This window comes from Lolium rigidum, chromosome 4, assembly GCF_022539505.1.
Source record: "Lolium rigidum isolate FL_2022 chromosome 4, APGP_CSIRO_Lrig_0.1, whole genome shotgun sequence".
NCBI classification, from domain to species: domain Eukaryota; kingdom Viridiplantae; phylum Streptophyta; class Magnoliopsida; order Poales; family Poaceae; genus Lolium; species Lolium rigidum.
This window is the reverse complement of record NC_061511.1, coordinates 74,724,556-74,745,229: the sequence shown is the minus strand read 5'-3', so window position 1 is coordinate 74,745,229 and position 20,674 is coordinate 74,724,556. Positions and strand designations below refer to the sequence as shown.

Below are 20,674 nucleotides of genomic sequence, written 5' to 3'. Positions count from 1 at the left end.
GTTTGGGGTCCGGCTCCCTTCGCTTCGAAAGGGGGCCATCGATACTATATCTTATTCATTGATGATTTTTCACGGTACACCTGGGTGTTTTTCATGCACTCTCGCAGTGAGGTGCTCTCTATTTATCAGCGTTTTGCGGCCATGGTCCGCACTCGGTATTCCTCACCCATTCGCGTGTTCCGTGCTGATTCTGCTGGTGAGTATATCTCCCAGCACCTTCGTGGTGTCCTTGCTGAGGAGGGCACCCTCGCTCAGTGTTCTTGTCCTGGCGCGCATGCTCAAAATGGCGTCGCCGAGCGTAATCATCGTCATCTTCTTGAGACCACCCGTGCTATGATGATTGCTTCTTCTCTTCCGCCACATTTCTGGGCTGAGGTTGTTGCTACGTAGGCCCACCTCATTAACATTCAGCCTTCCGCTGCTCTACAGGGTGGCATTCCTCTCGAGCGTCTCTCTGGTGTTTCTCCAGACTACTCGATTCTCCGTTCATTTGGTTGCGTCTGCTATGTCCTTCTGCCTCCTCGTGAACGCACCAAACTAACCGCTCAGTCTGTTGAGTGTGTTTTTCTCGGATACAGTGATGAGCATAAGGGCTATCGCTGTTGGGACCCTGTTGGTCGTCGGATGCGCATCTCTCGTGACGTCACGTTTGATGAGACGCGTCCCTTCTATCCTCGCCCCACCTCGGGTACTTACCCGGTGGATGATATCTCTTTTCTTCTTTTTCCGGATGCACCCCCTGCTGTTCCTCCTCCCCTCCCTCCTACTTCTGATGCGCCCCCTTCGGCGCCATCCTCTCGTTTGTCTAGTCCACCTAGTACTCCTCGTTCTCCGGCTCCTTCCGATGCTGTCCCTTCTTCCTCTTCTTCTGATGACTTGTCTTCTGCAGATGAGCTTCCCCCTTCACGGCCTGTGCGTCAGCGTCGTGCTCCAGCTCGTTACTCTCCTAGTCAGTATGGTCTCTCTATCGTTTCCGAGCCGACTTCTTATCGGGATGCCGAGCGTCATCCTGAATGGCAGCTTGCCATGGCTGAGGAGATCGCTGCGCTTGAGCGCACTAGCACTTGGGATCTTGTTTCTCCCCTTCGGTGTTCGTCCTATCACGTGTAAGTGGGTCTATAAAATTAAGACTCGCTCCGATGGATCTCTTGAGCGCTATAAAGCGCGTCTTGTGGCTACCGGCTTTCAGCGAGAGCACGGGCGTGACTATGATGAGACTTTTGCCCCCGTGGCTCATATGACTACCGTGCGTACCCTTCTTGCTGTTGCTTCTGTTCGCCACCGGTCCGTCTCCCGAGCTTGATGTTCGAATGCTTTTCTTAATGGCGAGTTGAGTGAGGAGGTTTACATGCAGCCTCCTCCTCGGGTATTCTGTTCCCGATGGGATGGTTTGTCGTCTTCGACGTTCTCTCTATGGTCTCAAACAGGCCCCTCGTGCCTGGTTTGAGCGCTTCGCCCTCGTGGTGACTCGTTGCTGGTTTCTCTCCTAGTCTTCATGATCCAAAGCACTTTTCGTTCACACTTCTCCTCGTGGACGTACTCTTCTTCTTCTTTATGTTGATGATATGATCATTACTCGGTGATGATCCTGAGTATATTGCCTTCGTCAAGGCTCGTCTTCGTGATCAGTTTCTTATGACTGATCTTGGTCCTCTTCGCTATTTTCTTGGCATTGAGGTTTCCTCCACTTCGATGGCTTTTCTATCTCTCGGAAAAGTACATTCAGGATCTTCTTGCTCGTGCTGCTCTTGGGGATGAGCGCACAGTCGATACTCCTATGGAGCTTAATGTTAAGCTTCGTCCTACTGATGGTGATCCTCTTCCTGATCCCACCCGTTATCGCCATCTTGTTGGGAGTCTTGTTTATCTTGCTCGTCACTCGTCCCGATATTTCTTATCCTGTTCATATTCTCGAGTCGGCTTGTCTCAGCTCCTACCACTGTTCACTATAGTCATCTCCTCCGTGTTCTACGTTACCTTCGTGGCACGATCACTCGTCGCCTTTTCTTTCCCCGTTCCAGCTCTCTCCAACTCCAGTGCTATTCGGATGCTACGTGGGCGAGTGATCCTACGGATCGTCGTTCACTTTCTGCTTACTGTGTGTTTCTTGGTGGTTCGCTTGTTGCTTGGAAGACGAAGAAACAGGTCGCAGCTTCCCGTTCGAGTGTTGAGGCTGAGTTGCGGGCTATGGCTTTGTTGATTGCTGAGGTGACTTGGTTACGGTGGTTGCTTGCAGATTTTGGGGTCTCGTTACGACACCCACTCCACTTTTGTCCGACAAGACAGATGCTATCAGTATTGCACGTGATCCGGTCAAACATGAGCTGACCAAGCATATTGGTGTTGATGCCTTTTACACACGTGCTCAGGTGCAGGATGATGTTGTTGCGGTTCATTATGTGCCTTCAGATTTGCAGTTGGCGGATTTCTTTACGAAGGCACAGACTCGAGCGCAGCATGATTTCTTACTCTCCAAACTCAGTGTTGTGGATCCACCATAAGTTTGAGGGGGGGTGTTAAATGTATATATCTGTATATTGTAGTTTGCCCATATGTTAGGGGGCTTCCTGCATATTTCCACCGGTACATGTACTATATATTGTGGCTTTTGGCCCTCTGGTAATACAACAAGTATATTTCCTAACAGGCACATCTCTTGGACTCCAACACGGGTGGCGAACATACAAAGCAATAGTACAGACGGAAACCAAGAACGAACGCGATTTTTTGACCACTCACGAATGGATGGACACGATTTCGCGACGTACCAAACCAAACCAAACCACGGAAACACTTTTGCTTTTATTATTAGGTATAGATTACCAAAACTTGTTAAAAAAGTATATTACCAAAAATCTATGTTCTCTCTCCTTAGCTTTTCTTGGCTCACAACAAAGAAGACATTAGAGAGAAGAAATTTGGCCGTAGGAGCAACTACTTATTGCTTCCACGCTGTAATTTTTTTCCCTATGCAATGCTCTCCATAACTTAGGGAGCCGATGCTAAAAACCAAATTCATGATTTGAAATCTCTATTTACCATACATTATGGCTGCCCTAAGCTTAACAATTAATCCATTCATCATATCACCTCGTGTCAATTAGTTAGTCCTTATTATGGACGAACTAAAACTAATGAGGTAGGAGAGCCACCTCATCCTCATCCTCATCTCATGCACACAAACCAATATCATCGATCCATATATAGCAACATAGGAAGCTCATCGCCGGAGTTTGGCCGTCCGGCCACCATCGAACATGGAGTCCGGCGACAACGCCAAGTGCTCGGCCGACGTTGGCGAGGGCGCCTACTACATGGCGGGCGTGGTGGCCATCAACGCCATCATGGCCACGGTCCTCCTCCTCTCGGGCCTCTTCCACTCCCTGCTCCGCCGCCTCGGACAGCCTAGCATCATCTCCCACATTCTGGCCGGCGTCGTTGTCGGCCCGACCTTCCTGGGGCGTGTCATCGACCTACGCGCCATGGGCATGGAGGACGCCGGGACCGCTCTGGGCGACACCATCTACTACCTTCGCATCATCTTCATGTTCTTCATCGGCCTTGAGATGGACCTCCGCTACCTCCGCCACAACCTGCGTCGCTCCCTCCTGCTCGCCTGCGGCGGCTCAGCCATCAGCCTCCTCCTCGCCGCCGTCGCCGGGCCATTCTTCTACGGCCTGCTCCACCCGATGGGGCATGGGGAGTCGTTTCACCCGGCCAAGCTCTACGCCTCCACAGTGCTTTTCATGCTCGTGCTGGCAAGCACGGCGTCGCCCGTGCTCATCCGCATCGTCACCGAGCTCAAGCTGACAGCGTCCGAGACGGGACAGCTCGCCATCGGCGCTGCCTTCGCCACAGACATCGCGTGCCTCACCACCATCAGCATGATGGTCGTCAACCCGACCACCTTCGCCAAGGACGGCACGCCCAAGCCGCCCCGCGTACCCGGTGCCTCCACGCCTGGGGTACAGCTCCTCGTCTTCCTATGGATGGCGCTCGTGGTGTGGGTTGCCGTGGCCGTGGCGGTCAGGGCGGCCAGGCTGCTGAATAGGGTCAAGCGCGGGCGGCGGTACATCAGCAAGTACGAGCTCTGCGCAATGCTCCTGCTCATCGTCGGCCTCTCTCTGCTGGTGCAGTACCTGAGATACAGCGCTTCCATGGCCGCCTTCCTCATCGGCCTCGCCATGCCGCGCGATGGGCCCATGGCCCGCACCCTCATCGACCGCCTCACCTACCCGGTGCACCAAATCGTCATGCCGCTCTGCTTCGGCGCCATCGGCGCCAGGCTAGACTTCGCCGACGCCGGCCGATTCACCGCCACCCAGCTGACGGCCGCCATCGTGTTCACCACCGTCCTCAGCGCTGCCGGGAAGGTCGGTGGGACGGTGCTGGTCGGGCGCTGGCTAGGCATCACGGCGCGGGAGGCGCTGGTGCTGGGGTTCCTGCTGAACGTGAAGGGGTACTCGGACATCCTTGCCATCAACTTCGGCGACAAGAGCGGGGTTTGGGGCGACACAGCACAGGTGGTGCTGCTCGTCTCCTCCATCCTCAACACCTTCATGGCGGGGCCGGCGTCTGCCGCCATCGTCCGGCAGCAGCGCCGCGCGTTCCAGTATCGCTCGCATTGCCTCCAGGACCTCAGGGTGGACCACGAGCTCCGGGTTCTGGTCTGCGTACACGGCGCCGGCGGAGTCAACGCCATGCTCACGGTCGCCGAGCTCTCCAAGGGTAGCGGCGCGCCGGTGGCCGTGTACCTGCTACACCTCGTGGAGCTGATGCCAGCGCGCAAGTACGCCATCACGCACCTGTACAAGGACGTGGGCGCCCGCCTCAAACTCAACGACGACGACCAGTGGGGGTATGCTTGGGAGATGGATCAGGTGGCGGCGGCCGTGCACAGCTTTGCGACGTACGAGGCCGCCGTGCCGGTGCGGCAGATGACGGCCATCTCGAATCTGGCGTCCATGGACGGCGACGTGCGCAACGGCGTGGAGGACGCGCGCGCCTCGCTAGTCATCATGCCCTACCACAAGGAGCAGCGGTACGACGGGCGCATGGTATCCAGACGCGACGGCAGGCGGCAGCTCAACCAGCGCATCCTGCAGCGGGCGCCGTGCACCGTGGGGGTCCTCGTCGAGCGGCACCTCCCCAGCATTAGCGTCGCCTCCTCGACGGCGCCTGCAGAGGCAGATCGTCACGACGAGGAAGAGAAGAGCACTGCTAGTGGTACATCATTAGCAGAGGAGCAGGCCGAGCAGGAGGCGGCAGTGGTGCACCACGTGGTGGCGGTGTTCCTGGGCGGTCCGGACGACAGGGAGGCGGTGGCGTACGCGACGCGTTTGGCGATGCACCCGTCGGTGAGCGTGTCGGTGTCAAGGTTTCGGCTCAATAAGCCGGACGACAACGAGATGCAGACGGCGGTGGATGTCACCGGCGACGAGCAAGAACAAGAAGATGAGGAGTTCATGGCGGAGGTGTACGCGAGATTCGTGGCGCCGGGGCGGGTGTCGTACACGGAGACGTACGTGAGCAACGGGGTGGAGACGCTGAACGCGCTGAGCGGCATGGCGGGGATGTGCTCGCTGTTCGTGGTGGGCAGAGGCGGTGGCGGTTCAGGTGGCGCGGCCTGGACGACGATGACGAGCGGCATGGGCGGGCTGGACGACGAGGAGTGCCCGGAGTTGGGGCCCGTCGGGGAGCTGCTCGCCTCTGACGACTTCTTGGGCTGCTCGTCGTCAGTGCTGGTGCTCCAGCAGCACAAGCTGCACCAGAAGATGAGGACGTGGAAGAAACATTCTCTCGACGGCTGTATGCCCGACCACGACATCCTAAATTATTGACAATTAATTAGATCAGGATTAATCCTCGATGTGGTCTTAGAGAGACTAGAACTAGCTAGACGTGCACATAGACAGGTAAAAATGATGTGTCCTATTGAAAAAACAAACTTCATAATTTATCATGAACGATACATGCATGGTTACAACGATGTCGTGAAAAAATCCTTGGTTCTGGCACTTCTCATCATGGCTCTATATTATATATAGAATAAATTTATACATGACCCAAATTCGAGATTTGGGAGTCCATTCAAAAGAATGAAGAATCAAATGAATTTATTTTTTTCCGAATAGGGGAGCAAAGCTCCGCCTCTCTGCATCGATGCACACAGACCTTTATTCATTGCAAAATATAGATTCATAGTTTGCATCTCAAGGATCACACAAAGTTTTAGCAAGGATCAACCAACCAAAAAAGGCTAAAAACATATCTCTACGCATCCTTTTGGATCCTGTTAGATTGCTGCTAGCCACCCTGGTTGAATATAGCCCGAACGACCGCCATCAACCGAGTGCATCCAGAATCAAATGAATTTACATAGCACATAAATATGATTTATGAATCATCAAACAAAACTGAAGTTGATGAAATTTGTTCTGCAAGAGTTGAACTATGATGTGACTGTCTCATATATAGTGGAGCCTAAATATGCGCAGTGAATTTCGCCCTGGCGTTATGGCGCCAGGACTCAATCTTTGCTGTTCCTTTTTGCTTGTAGATTCCTTCTGCACGTTGACCACGGAACCCACAGGCAAACGTATCCTACCATGCTTGCTAGGTAGAGCCTTGGATAGCTAGTAGTATGCGTATAAGATTCTTTTTCGACAGCTCATATCCGGTACGAATGACAGTACAACCAAGCATGCAGTAGTACTTTTCCTGGTACAAGCAGCAGCCATAGTGTACCTCTCCACACCCCTACTATGTACCTTCTTGTTCTGTACATGTACATGATGTCATGTGCACTATGTCCAGCTCGATCAGTAGACGAATTTGCTTGTCTATGGTGGCATGGTGCAATATATTATACACGCGTGCTGTACTCGCGGCGCTTAGGCATCACCAGCGGCGCGATGCATTTCGGACGCTCAAAAGTGGTCGCGAGCGTCCGTTTGCGTCGCCCCGCGGATATATTTTTGTCCGCGCGTCCGTTTGCGTCTTGGTGTGCTCCCACTGGGGCGACCCATTTTTTGAATTGCAACGCCGCGTGGCCCGTCAGCTCCTCCTGTGCTTCCTTCTCCGCTTCAGCCAGGGCCGCGGCGTCCCTGACCGGGTGGAGGAGGTCGGTGCTATCTTCGGAGTCGAACTCCTTGGAGGAGCTCGAGGCCGGAGGAGGTGGAGTGGGAGGTGAAGGTGGAGGTGGAGGTCACTGCCAGGCGGACCCGACGGGACGTCCGCCTGACGCGAGCGGACACTTTCCGCGTCCGCCGAGCGTCTGCCAGAGACGCATCCCAGGCGCATATTTGGGCCAGGTTTGCGTCTCCGCGGATGGCCCGGTCACTTTGCGTCGCCCCGCTGGAGGTGGTGCCAGACGCATTTCCGGTCACGGCGACCGTTTTCGTCGCGCCGCTGAATAACCTCTCGATATAGTAATCGTGGCCATATATATAATACATTTTGCCCATACGGTTTTTGTTTTGCCGCGAAACAAAGTATCATTGATATTTTCTTGATTTTATAGTCATATAACCGATAAGGGTAAAGGTATCCATACTTGTTGTCGTAAGGTTTGCATTCGATATATTAGACAAAAGGCGTAGGCGTTCTTTACCCTTATTGGAGTCTCCAAGGATGAAAGGATCCTACCATGATTACATGGATAAAATCTCGATACAATACGCGTGGATGTATAAGTATCATTGACATTGATTGGTTTATAAAGTCATCTAGCCGACCAACAAAGGTATCCAAACGCGTTGATGTAAAGAACCATTCAATATATTAGAAAACAGGCGCATGCGTCCTTTACCCTTATTATTGTCTCCAAGGATGAAAGGATCCTACCATGATCAGATGCATAACCTCTCGATACCCAAATAATGGCCGTATGTATCCTACACTTTTCCCATACGGTTGTTTGGTGGCCGAACAAAGTATCCTTTACATTTCCTTGCTTTGTAAAGGTATCCATACGTATTGTCGTAAGGAACCATTCGATATACTAGACAACGGGCGTAGGCGTTCTTGACCCTATCAGTGTCTCTAAGGATGAAATGATCCAACCATGATATCATGAATAACCCCTCGATACAGAAATCGTGCTCGTATGTATCCTACATGTTGTCCATGTAGTTCTTTGGCCGGAGAACAAAGTATCCTTGATATTTTCTTGGCTTTTGAAGTCATCTAGCCGACCAACAAAGGTATCAATACGTGTTGCCATAAGGAAGCATTCGATATATTAGAAAATGGATGCATGCGTTCTTTACCCTTATCAGTGTCTCCAAGGATAAATGGATCCTACTATGATCACATGGATAACCTCTCTATGCAAAAAAAAATCGTGGCCGTATGTATCCAACATTTTTCCCATACTATTCTTTGGTCGATGAACAAAGTATCCTTAAAAAAAATTAGCCAGCGAACAAAGTATGCTTTACAGATGTACCATGAAAGGATCCCATCATGATATCATGAATAACCTATCTATACAGAAATTGTGCTCGGTTGTATCCAAAGAGTTGTACAAACAATTCTTTGGCCAGAGAACAAAGCATCCTTGACATTTTATTGGTTTGTAAAGTCATCTAGTCGACCAAAAAAAGTATCAATACATTTTTCCCACACTGTTCTTTGGCCGATGTACGAAGTATCCTTGAATTTTTCTTTATTTGTGAAGTCATATCGCAGACTAACAAAGGGTGTAGGCATCCATTACCCTTATGAGTGTCTCCAAACAAAGTATTTTCTTGTTTTTTTTATAAATTCATCTAACCGATAAGGGTAAAGGTATCCATACTTGTTGTCGTAAGGTTTGCATTTGATATATTAGACAAAAGGCGTAGGCGTCCTTTACCATTATCAGTGCCTCTAAAGATGAAAGGATCGTACCATGATATCATGAATAACCTCTCGATATATAAATTGTGGCCGTATATATAATACATCTTGCCCATACGGTTTTTTGGCCGCTGAACAAAGTATCCTTAATATTTTTGTCTTTTATAGAGTCATCTAGTCGATCAACAAAAGTACCCAAATGTGTTGCCATAAGAAACCATTCAATATATTAGACATAAGGTTTCTCTCAAGGATGAAAGGATCCTACCATGATCATATGGATAATCTCTCGATAAACAAATCGTGGCCGTATGTATCTTACATTTTGCCCATACGGCTGCTTTGCCATAGAACAAAGTATCCTACACATTTTGTTGGTTTGTGAAGTCATCTAACCAACCAACACAAAGGTATCCATATGTGTTTTTGTAAGGAACCGTTTGATATACTAGACAACGGGCATAGACATCTTTTACCCTTATGTCTCCAAAAATGAAAGGATCCTACCATGATACCATGAATAACCTCTCGATATAGAAATCGTGGTATGTATCCTACATTTTGCCCATATGGTTCTTTGGCCGCCGAACAAAGTATTCTTGACATTTTCTTGGTTTTTAAAGTCATCTAGCCGATCAAAAAAGATATACATATGTGTTGTTGTAAGGAACCATACGGTATATAAGACAAACGGGCATCCTTTACCCTTATTAGTGTCTCGAAGGATGAAAGGATCCTACCATATCATGGATAACCTGTCGATGCAGAAATCGTGGCCGTATGTATCCTACAATTTTCCCATAAGGTTCTTTGGATAGCGAAAAAAGTATTAGTGATATTTTATTGATTTGTAAAGTCGTATAGCCGATCAACAAAGGTATCCATACGTGTTTCCGTAAGAAACCATTCGATATATTAGACAATTGGCGTAGGTGTTCTTTACCCTTATCGGAGTCTCCAAGGATGAAAGGATCCTAACATGATACTATCTATAACCCCTCGATACAGAAATCATACTATTATTTGGATAACCTCTCGATGCAAAAAAAAAAAATCGTGGCCGTATGTATCCAACATTTTTCCCATACTAATATTTGGTCGGCCAGCGAACAAAGTATGCTTTACAGATGTACCATGAAAGGATCCCATCATGATATCATGAATAACCTATCTATACAGAAATTGTGCTCGGTTGTATCCAAAGAGTTGTACAAACAATTCTTTGGCCAGAGAACAAAGCATCCTTGACATTTTATTGGTTTGTAAAGTCATCTAGTCGACCAAAAAAAATATCAATACATTTTTCCCACACTGTTCTTTGGCCGATGTACGAAGTGTCCTTGAATTTTTCTTTATTTGTGAAGTCATATCGCGGACTAACAAAGGGTGTAGGAATCCATTACCCTTATGAGTGTCTCCAAAAAAAGTATTTTCTTGTTTTTTATAAAGTCATCTAACCGATAAGGGTAAAGGTATCCATACTTGTTGTCGTAAGGTTTGCATTTGATATATTAGACAAAAGGTGTAGGCGTTCTTTACCCTTATCGGAGACTTCAAGGATGAAAGGATCTTAGCATGATACTATCGATAACCCTCGATACAGAAATCATAGCCGTATGTGTCCTATATGATGCACATACGGTTCTTTGGCCGACAAATAAAGTATTCGTGATTTTATTTGTGTGTAAAGTCATCTGGGTCTCCAAAGTGTTGGTGTAAAGAACCATTCGATATATTAGAAACCGGGCGCATGCGTTCTTTACCCTTAATATTGTCTCCAAGGATGAAAAGATCTTACATCACATGGATAACCTCTTGATACAGAAATCGTGGGCGTATGTATCCTACAATTTGCCTATACGGTTGTTTGGCCACCGAAAAAAGTATCCTTGAAATTTTCTTGGTTATTAAAGTCATCTAGCCAACCAACAAAAGTTATCTATATGTGTGTTTGCAAGGAACCATTTGATATACCTGACAATGGGTGTATGCGTCCTTTACCCTTATTAGTGTATCCAAGGATGAAAGGATCATATCATGATATCATGAATAACCTATCTATACAGAAATATCCTACATTTTGTCCATACAATTCTTTGGCAAGAGATGAAATTATCCTTGACATTTTATTAGTTTGTAAAGTCATCTAGCTGACCAAAAAAAGGTATCAATATGTGTTGACATAAGGAACCATTCGATATATTAGAAAATGGGTGCATGTGTTCTTTACCCTTATCAGTGTCTCCAAGGATGAATGTATCCTACCATGATCACATGGATAACCTATTGATGCAAAAAATCGTGGCCGCTTGTATCCTACATTTTTCCCACACCGTTCTTTCGCCTATGTACGAAGTATCCTTGAAATTTTCTTGATTTGTGAAGTCTTCTAGCGTACTAACAAAGGTATCCATACGTGTTGTCGTAAGGAACCATTCGATATACTAGACAACGGGTGTAGGCATCCATTACCCTTATGAGTGTCTCCAAGGATGAAAGGATTCTAACATGATTACATGGATAAAATCTCGATACAGTAATCGTGGTCCTATGTATCTTACATTTTGCCCATACGGTTGTTTGGCCACCGAACAAAGTATCCTTGAAATTTTCTTGGTTTGTAAAGTCATCTAGCCAACCAACAAAAGGTATCCATATGTGTTGTTGTAAGGAACTATTTGATACACTAGCCTAGACAATGGGTGTAGGCCTCCTTTACCATTATCAGTGCCTCCAAAGATGAAAGGATCCTACCATGATATCATGAATAACCTCTCGATATATAAATTGTGGCCGCATATATAATACATCTTGCCCATACGGTTTTTTGGACGCTGAACAAAGTATCCTTAATATTTTTGTCTTTTATAGAGTCATCTAGTCGATCAACAAAGGTACCCAAATGTGTTGCCATAAGAAATCATTCAATATATTAGACAACGCAGGGTGGCATCCATTCCCCTTATAGGTGTCTCCAAGGATGAAAGGATCCTACCATGATCATATGGATAATCTCTCGATAAACAAATCGTGGCCGTATGTATCCTACATTTTTCCCATACGGCTATTTTGCCATAGAACAAAGTATCCTACACATTTTGTTGGTTTGTGAAGTCATCTAACCAACCAACACAAAGGTATCCATATGTGTTGTTGTAAGGAACTGTTTGATATACTAGACAACGGGCATAGGCATCTGTTACCCTTATGTCTCCAAGAATGAAAGGATCCTACCATGATACCATGAATAACCTCTCGATATAGAAATCGTGGTATGTATCCTACATTTTGCCCATATGGTTCTTTGGCCGCCGAACAAAGTATTCTTGACATTTTCTTGGTTTTTAAAGTCATCTAGCCGATCAACAAAGATATACATATGTGTTGTTGTAAGGAACCATTCGGTATATTAGACAAACGGGCATCCTTTACCCTTATTAGTGTCTCGAAGGATGAAAGGATCCTACCATGATATCATGGATAACCTCTCGATGCAGAAATCGTGGCCGTATGTATCCTACAATTTTCCCATAAGGTTCTTTGGCTAGCGAATAAAGTATTAGTGACATTTTATTGATTTGTAAAGTCATATAGCCGACCAACAAAGGTATCCATACGTGTTTCCGTAAGAAACCATTCGATATATTAGACAGTTGGCGTAGGTGTTCTTTACCCTTATCGGAGTCTCCAAGGATGAAAGGATGCTAACATGATACTATCTCTAACCCCTCCGTACAAAAATCAAGGCCGTATGTGTCCTATATGATGCACATACGGTTCTTTGGCTGACGAAGAAAGTATCCGTGATTTTATTTGTGTGTAAAGTTATCTAGGTCTCCAAAGTGTTGGTGTAAGGAACCATTCGATATATTAGAAACCGGGCGCATGCGTCCTTTACCCTTACTATTGTCTCCAGGGATGAAAAGATCCTACCATAATCACATGGATAACCTCTCGATACAGAAATCGTGCGCGTATGTATCCTACATGTTGCCTATATGGTTGTTTGGCCACCGAAAAAAGTATCCTTGAAATTTTCTTAGTTTGTAAAGTCATCTAGCCAACCAACAAAAGTTATCCATATGTGTTGTTGTAAGGAACCATTTGATATACCTGACAACGGGTGTAGGCGTCCTTTACCCTTATCAGTGTATCCAAGGATGAAAGGATCCTATCATGATATTATGAATAACCTATCTATACAGAAATTGTGCTCGTCTTATCCTACATGGTATCCATACAATTCTTTGGCAAGAGAATAAATTATCCTTGATATTTTATTGGTTTGTAAAGTCATCTAGCCAACCAAAAAAAGGTATCAATATGTGTTGACATAAGGAACCAATCGATATATTAGAAAATGGGTGCATGCGTTCTTTACCCTTATCAGTGTATCCACGGATGAATGTATCTTACCATGATCACATGGAAACCTATTGATGCAAAAAATCGTGGCCGTCTGTATCCTACATTTTCCCCACACTGTTCTTTGGCCTATGTACGAAGTATCCTTGAAGTTTTCTTGATTTGTGAAGTCATCTAGCGGACTAACAAATGTATCCATATGTGTTGTCGTAAGGAACCATTCGATATACTAGACAACGGGTGTAGGCAACCATTACCCTTATGAGTGTCTCCAAGGATGAAAGGATTCTAACATGATTACATGGATAAAATTTCGATACAATAATCGTTGTCCTATGTATCCTACATTTTGCCCATACGGTTGTTTGGCCACCGAACAAAGTATCCTTCACATTTTCTTGGTTTGTAAAGTCATCTAGCCAACTAACAAAAGGTATCCGTACGTGTTGTTGTAAGGACTATTTGATATACTAGACAATGGTTGTAGGTGTCCTTTACCATTATCAGTGCCTCCAAAGATGAAAGGATCCTACCATGATATTGAATAACCTCTCGATATATAAATTGTGGTCGTATATATAATACATCTTGCCCATACGGTTTTTTGGCCACCGAACAAAGTATCCTTGATATTTTCTTCTTTTATAAAGTCATCTAGTCGATCAACAAAGGTACCCAAATGTGTTGCCGTAAGAAACCATTCAATATATTAGACAACACAGGGTGGCATCCATTTCCCTTATAGGTGTCTCCAAGGATGAAAGGATCCTACCATGATCAGATGGATAATCTCTCGATACACAACTCGTGGCCGTATGTATCCTACATTTTGCCCATACGGCTGTTTTGCCACAGAAAAAAGTATCCATCACATTTTTCTTGGTTTGTGAAGTCATCTAACCAACCAACACAAAGGTATGCATATGTGTTGTTGTAAGAAACCTTTTGATATACTAGACAACGGGCATAGGCATCCTTTACCCTTATGTCTCCAAGAATGAAAGGATCCTACCATGATATCATGACTAACCGCTCGATATAGAAATCGTGGTTGTATGTATCCTACATTTTGTCCATATGGTTCTTTGGCCGCCGAACAAAGTATTCTTGACATTTTCTTGGTTTGTAAAATCATCTAGCCGATCAACAATGATATCCATATGTGTTGTTGTAAGGAACCATTCGATAGACAACGGGCATCCTTTATCCTTATTGGTGTCTCGAAGGATGAAAGGATCCTACCATGATATCATGGATAACCTCTCGATGCAGAAATCGTGGCCGTATGTATCCTACATTTATTCCATAAGGTTCTTTGGTTGGCGAACAAAGTATTTGTGAAATTTTATTGATTTGTAAAGTCATGTAGCCAACCAACAAAGGTATCCATATGTGTTGCCGTAAGAAACCATTCGATATATTAGACAACGGGCGTAGGCGCTATTTACCTTTATCAGTGTCTCCAAGGATGAAAGGATCTTACCATGATCCTATCGGTAACCTCTCGATACATAAATCATGGTTGTATGTATCCTATATGATGCCCATATGGTTCTTTAGTCCACGAACAAAGTATCCGTGACATTTTTTTTTGTTTGTAAAGTCATCGGATCAGCCAACATAGGTATCCATACATGTTACCGTAGGAAACCATTCGATATATTAGACAACGGAGGTAGACAACATAGGTACCCGTGTGTCCAAAGATGAAATGATCCTACCATGATCTTATGTATAACCTCAAATTCGATTGAAATGGACTAGTTTGCACCCAGGTTTCAAGTTGTGGTTGTGGGACTAGTTTTGTCCGGTTTGCATGGGGACTATTTTGCACCCCGGGTGTAAGTTGTTCGACTAAAAGTATATATAGCTCACGAATAAAACTCCACAAGATTTGCAACGGGGTTTGTAACAATGCAATGATCAATGAGTTGACCACGATAAAATATTAGCGTAAGCATGTGGAGACAACCTTCAGGAACTTTTAAGTCTGACTCAAGATAACAATGTGCGCATAATTCAGCTACAGAAAATAAAACTTCAAATAGGATTTCCACGAGATGTGGTTAACATCCTACAAGTATCCACTCACACATTCCCGTAAGTTCGTTTGCTAGTAATTGGTTGTCAAACAATTGGTCTTCCTATGACCAGCAATACCACAATTGGAGCAATGCACCTCTCGCCGTGGCTTCTTGTTCCAGTTCGATGGGCACCCATTCGACCTATGGCTCCTACTACGGCATATGGTGCAAAATTTTGTCCTCGGCACACTAACCTTCTCGTACCCAGGCCGGCTTCTTGCTGTGGTTGGTCGCCCCATCTCTTTCCTTTTGGGAGGAGCAACCATGTCTGGGCGTAGACTGCTGCTCTCGTATCTGTCTCCTTGGTATTGTGTGTGCCGGCCTGATGCATGAAGTCTCTCTTGCAGCCCAAGACCATCTTTGATCTTGCTTGTTTCTAATAGGATAGGCATGGCATCTAAAAAGTGGGACATAGCTACCTCGTATGACTCAGGATTAGTGTCGGCCATCTGAACAATCTCAATTGCAGTTCTGTATAAAGCTGAGTGGCGGAAGCTCGTAGATTTCATAGCAGGGCTGTCATTTTGATATATCATAAGATGTGCAGGCATGTCACGGTATGCATCTCTGGTCCACCTCCTCATGATGTGGCTTGCAGGTATTTCTGTTATACCTAGACTGATCATAACCTGCCAACCCAAAGATGGAATTAGATAATACAACAAACAAAAAGTTCAGTTACATGCTTTGTCATATACCGTTGCACACTGAAAAATTAACAGCCTCACCGAGTCCAACCAGCTTAAACTCACAGACCCATTTTAGAGTTTCATATTTTCAACATTATTGCGAAACATAAAATCTTAAGCATTGTTAGTATATATCCCCCTATTTACATGTACATGCATTACATCGCTAAATTGGCACCAGCTTATATAAAAAAGCAATGACCTATGGAGAATCTAGACAATAATAATATGATGCATGAATTGCGTTATAGTGGCAAGTTAATGCTTACCCTGAGTGCATGGCCGCATAACATTCCCATGTGCTCGTACATCACACACTCACACTTGAAAGTCTCCCTCTGGGGATCAAAAATAACTTCATACTCTGTCCGGGACCATTTCTCTCTCTTCTCGGCGAATATGTGCTTCACAATGAACCTTTGTCCATCAATTACCTCCTGCACAATATATGACCCCGACTGGAACAAGTGTACCTTGAATAAGCCAAACATGTTTGGTGTGTAAATCTTGCTCGCATGCATCTCAATAGGCTCCCCACTGTTGAGCACTATACCTCCCTGATTTGTTTTATAATGGAGTGAACAACAAGTCAAGATCAAGGCATAACAGCTTAGAAAAAAACTTGAGTAACATTACCAGTAAACGGAAACCTCTAACTAGTTCGACTAGTAATGACCTTACCAGGCGGCTGCGCATCTCCTGGTAGTTCTCCTCCTCATCTCTGTCAAACTGCAGCTTATCGTAGTGCCTAACAAACATGTTCATTGAAGACCCTGGCGGGACAAAACCCTTTAGCATGTGGTTGGCACTCTCAGAACGTTGGGTGCTTGTCATCCTAGCGCAGAACTTTCCAGCAAAGTATGGCTTCGCCCACTTCTCTCTGACCTCGAATATCTGAGTTAAGAAAGGGTGTTCCTCAAGACCATACTTTGCGACGAGACTTGACCATGCCGCCTCAAACTCCTCTACCGTTATCATGTACTCCAGAATCTTGTGGAACTCGTCACGAAAACCAGACGCTTTCGAATAGATCCCATGCATTCTTTAGCTTTGCGCAAAACATGCCACTTGCACCATCTGTGGGTTGTCTCAGGGAGAACAGCGGCAATAGCTATCTCCATCGCACGACACTGATCTGTGATTCAAATACATCCAATTATGGGTTATATTGAATTCTCTATACCAGTATTAAGAGAGTATGTAACTAGTGGAACATTGTAGTGTTTTAGCAATTACATACCTGTAAGAATGGTCGCTGGTGGTTTCCCTCCCATTAGAGATACAAATTCTTTGAACACCCACTCAAATGTCTCTGTCTTCTCGTTCGTCAACAGGACACCACCTAGGATTATACTTTGGAAGTGGTTGTTGACACCAACGAATAATCCAAAAGGCATGTCATACTGGTTTGTGCGGTAGGTTGTGTCAAAGGTTATTGCATCCCCAAACAGATTGTACTGCATACGGCTCTTCCCGTTTGTCCACATTAGTGCTCTGATCCTCCCTTCCGAGTCTGCCAAGCAGCTGTCACGAAAGTTGGGGTCTTTCAGCTTCATTTCTGAAAAAGCATCATACGTTTTCTTCACGTCATCCTCTGAATGGTCCCTGCTGATGCTTGCACACAGTGTCCTTAGTGATCGCTTGTTGAAAGGAATATTTTCCATTGATCCGAAGAAGCTCCCAATAACACTGAACACCTTCGTGAGGCCCACATTGTTGTCCCTGAGGTTCCTAACAAGGTCCTTCGTGTGCGGGTCAATGTTTCTATGTGATGGCCACTGCAACTTTTCCCCGCGTTTTATTGCCAGCCCATGATTGTGATCTTTCCTGAACTCGTGAATGTACCATCCATGATCATCTGTTCGGTGCAAACGGATCATTGCTGTGCAGCCGCAGCAAACTGAACGTGTGTTGAGATGCCTAGGTTTCCCCTGTTCAAACGATACAGCATGCCATGGTTAAAACATATGGCCTTTGCAACCAAAATGGAAATGTGGAATCTGCAGCATTATAATGAGTGATGATTAGACTTTCTCTGTATTACCTGACAGCCACAAGTTATGTCCTGCAGAATTTTGCTCTTTGAGGGGTTCTTTCTTGACGGCCCGTATCTTATGCCGAATCCAATCTCCCATGAGTACAAATTATAAAAGTCATAGGCTTCAGGTAATGAATCGAACTCCATCCCTATCTCTGGTGATATGACAGCTCCAGAGCTTCTCTCATTTGACTTCCTCATAGCTATCTCTAGTGCACTCTTCTTTCCTGAACTTGGTTCCCTTGAATCAGGAATTTCTCCTCGGCGGAACCTGGAAAATCGTAAGAGAATTCAGGGTGAACCATGGGAATATATCTAGTACCTCCCACATGCCGTCTACATAGATATGATTTTTTTTTACAGCACCATCAGCAGCCTGATGTGTGTTTCCTTTTGACATGATAAAAGAAGTTGAAAAAAAATACAACTGCACGTAATGAAAACAAATATAAGAGGGATTCTGCCATTATTTGACGCAGAACCAAAATAATGACTAATTTAATATTTTGTTGTAACCGACAAATAAATTGGTGCGCAATTAATTATGCAATACGTCTCTGCTTGCTTGTTTGAAAACTAGATAGTCCATCAATGTTAATAACAGAACGTAAACAAACTTCTATCTTGAATCAATATGGTTGTATAATTCAATATTGCCTATCGAATTATCTGTTTCCCAACAAAATACAATCTACATATCCTCCCCAGCACAGACACAGGAAACAGAACTTTACAGAGATGAAACACTAACAAAAAAATCTCCCAATTTTAAAAACGATTATCTAATTTGGTATACCGAAAACGTGTGTAATCCCAACAGAGACACACGAAGAATGATACCAATACTTGATCTGACACCTTTAATAGAAAGCCCTCAAATCCTAAGTCTTGTGAATCTATTTGTTCTTGGCGAACAGAAATTAGTGTGTCTCTTCTTGCACTTCGACAGGGGCAAGGGCTTCAGTTAAAGACAATGCTCGCTAGTTAAATGTGAGTTCAGTAGTTCACAACACTAACTGAAACGAACTCATACATGAGATTAGTGTGTCTTTTGTTGCTAAATAAAAAACCAGCACATGGTGGAACAACAAAATAATGACATATTAGCACCACTCCCTGGGAGCTGATTGACAGTAGTTGGTGATTCCCTTTCGATAGCATGGTCATGTTCACCTTATTGATGAGCTAGGATTATACACACTCTAATATAACAACTCATCGATGCGATTTTTTTAGCATACTGAAGGCACTAAATGATAACAAACAGGATCAGGTATGATGTAAATTTATACACAGAGGCCGCCGTTTTATTTATATGAGCAACTACACAATCCACCATAATATGTATTAAAACTCCATATTAAGCGTACTTTCAGCACTGTACTGGTAACAAACTAGATTCAGGAATTACATTTAATTGCTAATACGGGGATTATGGTGTAGTAATAATAAAGAACATCCAGACTCCTCTCATTGGATATTGGGGTGCAACTAACCTCCTCTTCAAAGTGCGATTCGATGCAGGGGAATAGCATGCCGTCCGGATTGGCGAATCATCCCGGATTTGGGATTGTTCCTGCAACTCTGGAGCTGACAGGTCTGCTTCCTCGGAACGGGGAGACTCGTTGAGGTCGCATACCGAATCTTTGATGCAGTCTTCATCATCTCTGAACCTGCAGGGCACTGGATCTGATGCACACATGCTTGAATCCGAACTCAGCATGGGCGGCGAAGTGTGTGCGCTCGATTTGGCATCCTGACTAGCAATTGTTGGGAACCAGTCCCAGTTTGGCTCATGATTTGGCTCCATCATTCTGGGGAACGAGGTCGGCAGATGAAATCAGGAGAGATATGAAACCTTTTACTCGAGATTGGGACGGGCTTGGGGTATTACCTGAGGAGCAAATCAGTGAATCCCTCTGGTGTTCCTGCCATCATCACTTCTGCGACCGCAGGGGGGGCGGCGAGATCTCGAGGATAGATCTCTGTCGAGGCGGAACGGCGGCCGGAGAGTAGCAGACCTCAGAGTCAGAGAGAGCTGGCGGAAGGTGACGGTCCTGGGCGTGAGATTCAAATTTGAAGCAGGAGGAGGGGACCGGGGTGGTGGGGTGACCGGGGTCCGGCGTGCGGCCATGTCGCCGCCGTACAAGCTGGCAGAGCACAAGGACGGGGAGGTGGGGGAGGCTGCCGATGTATTTGTCAGTTATGCAGAGTCGTAGCTAGTCGTATCGGAGGAGGAAGCTAGTTGTATCGCTCGGTGGTAGGGGTCAACCAGCTGAGAGTGTGGGCCTCCATCACGAATCTCCGTGCCAGGCGAACGGCAACGATTCAGTCCTGGCGCCATAAGGCCACGACCTGGCACTTACCGTTCCTAGTAGCATATGCATATATTGATAAAGCAAGAATATGTCAAAATAGTGTTCCATTGGAATCCGACATGTATTTGATACAAGTATAAGAAATTGTCATAGTAGTAGTAAATGATGTAACTTTCAGAAGAGTCATTCATGGTCTCATGAAATAGCATCAGAAAAGCTATGATCTACATCAAGTAAGTGGGAGCTCGAGTACTACCATGATATTATATGACCATATACTTGTGCACGCATTAACCCAGCTATCATCAGTCGACGAAATTTTTTGGAGGGAGCACTCGA

At 45.5% G+C, this 20,674-nt stretch overlaps 2 protein-coding genes across 2 annotated transcripts; one reads left to right on the top strand and one right to left on the bottom strand.

Moving 5' to 3' along the window:
- The first annotated feature begins 3,257 nt into the window (after nucleotides 1-3,257).
- On the top strand, nucleotides 3,258-5,840 carry LOC124647246 (cation/H(+) antiporter 2-like). Its single transcript, XM_047187213.1, has one exon. It carries the CDS (start codon nucleotides 3,258-3,260, stop codon nucleotides 5,838-5,840), a length of 2,583 nt encoding a protein of 860 aa, XP_047043169.1.
- A 9,350-nt stretch (nucleotides 5,841-15,190) lies between these two features.
- On the bottom strand, nucleotides 15,191-20,369 carry LOC124647245 (protein FAR1-RELATED SEQUENCE 5-like). The gene is made up of 9 exons (XM_047187212.1): nucleotides 19,912-20,369; nucleotides 19,514-19,831; nucleotides 18,024-18,288; nucleotides 17,220-17,910; nucleotides 16,993-17,114; nucleotides 16,661-16,873; nucleotides 16,249-16,536; nucleotides 15,710-15,919; nucleotides 15,191-15,196 (listed from the first exon to the last, which is right to left on the bottom strand). Exons 1-9 carry the CDS (start codon nucleotides 19,953-19,955, stop codon nucleotides 15,191-15,193), a joined length of 2,157 nt encoding a protein of 718 aa, XP_047043168.1. The 5' UTR covers nucleotides 19,956-20,369.
- Nucleotides 20,370-20,674: the final 305 nt, after the last annotated feature.

What these genes read in the sequence shown, in the direction of transcription:
- LOC124647245 (XM_047187212.1), bottom strand. Translation starts at nt 19,955, where the DNA reads ATGATGGCAGGAACACCAGAGGGATTCACTGATTTGCTCCTCAG. An exon ending in AATCGCACTTTGAAGAGGAG is followed by an intron (nt 18,289 to 19,513) that starts GTTAGTTGCACC and finishes ACGATTTTCCAG; the next exon opens with GTTCCGCCGAGGAGAAATTC. An exon ending in ACATAACTTGTGGCTGTCAG is followed by an intron (nt 17,911 to 18,023) that starts GTAATACAGAGA and finishes TCGTTTGAACAG; the next exon opens with GGGAAACCTAGGCATCTCAA.
- LOC124647246 (XM_047187213.1), top strand. Translation starts at nt 3,258, where the DNA reads ATGGAGTCCGGCGACAACGCCAAGTGCTCGGCCGACGTTGGCGAGGGC.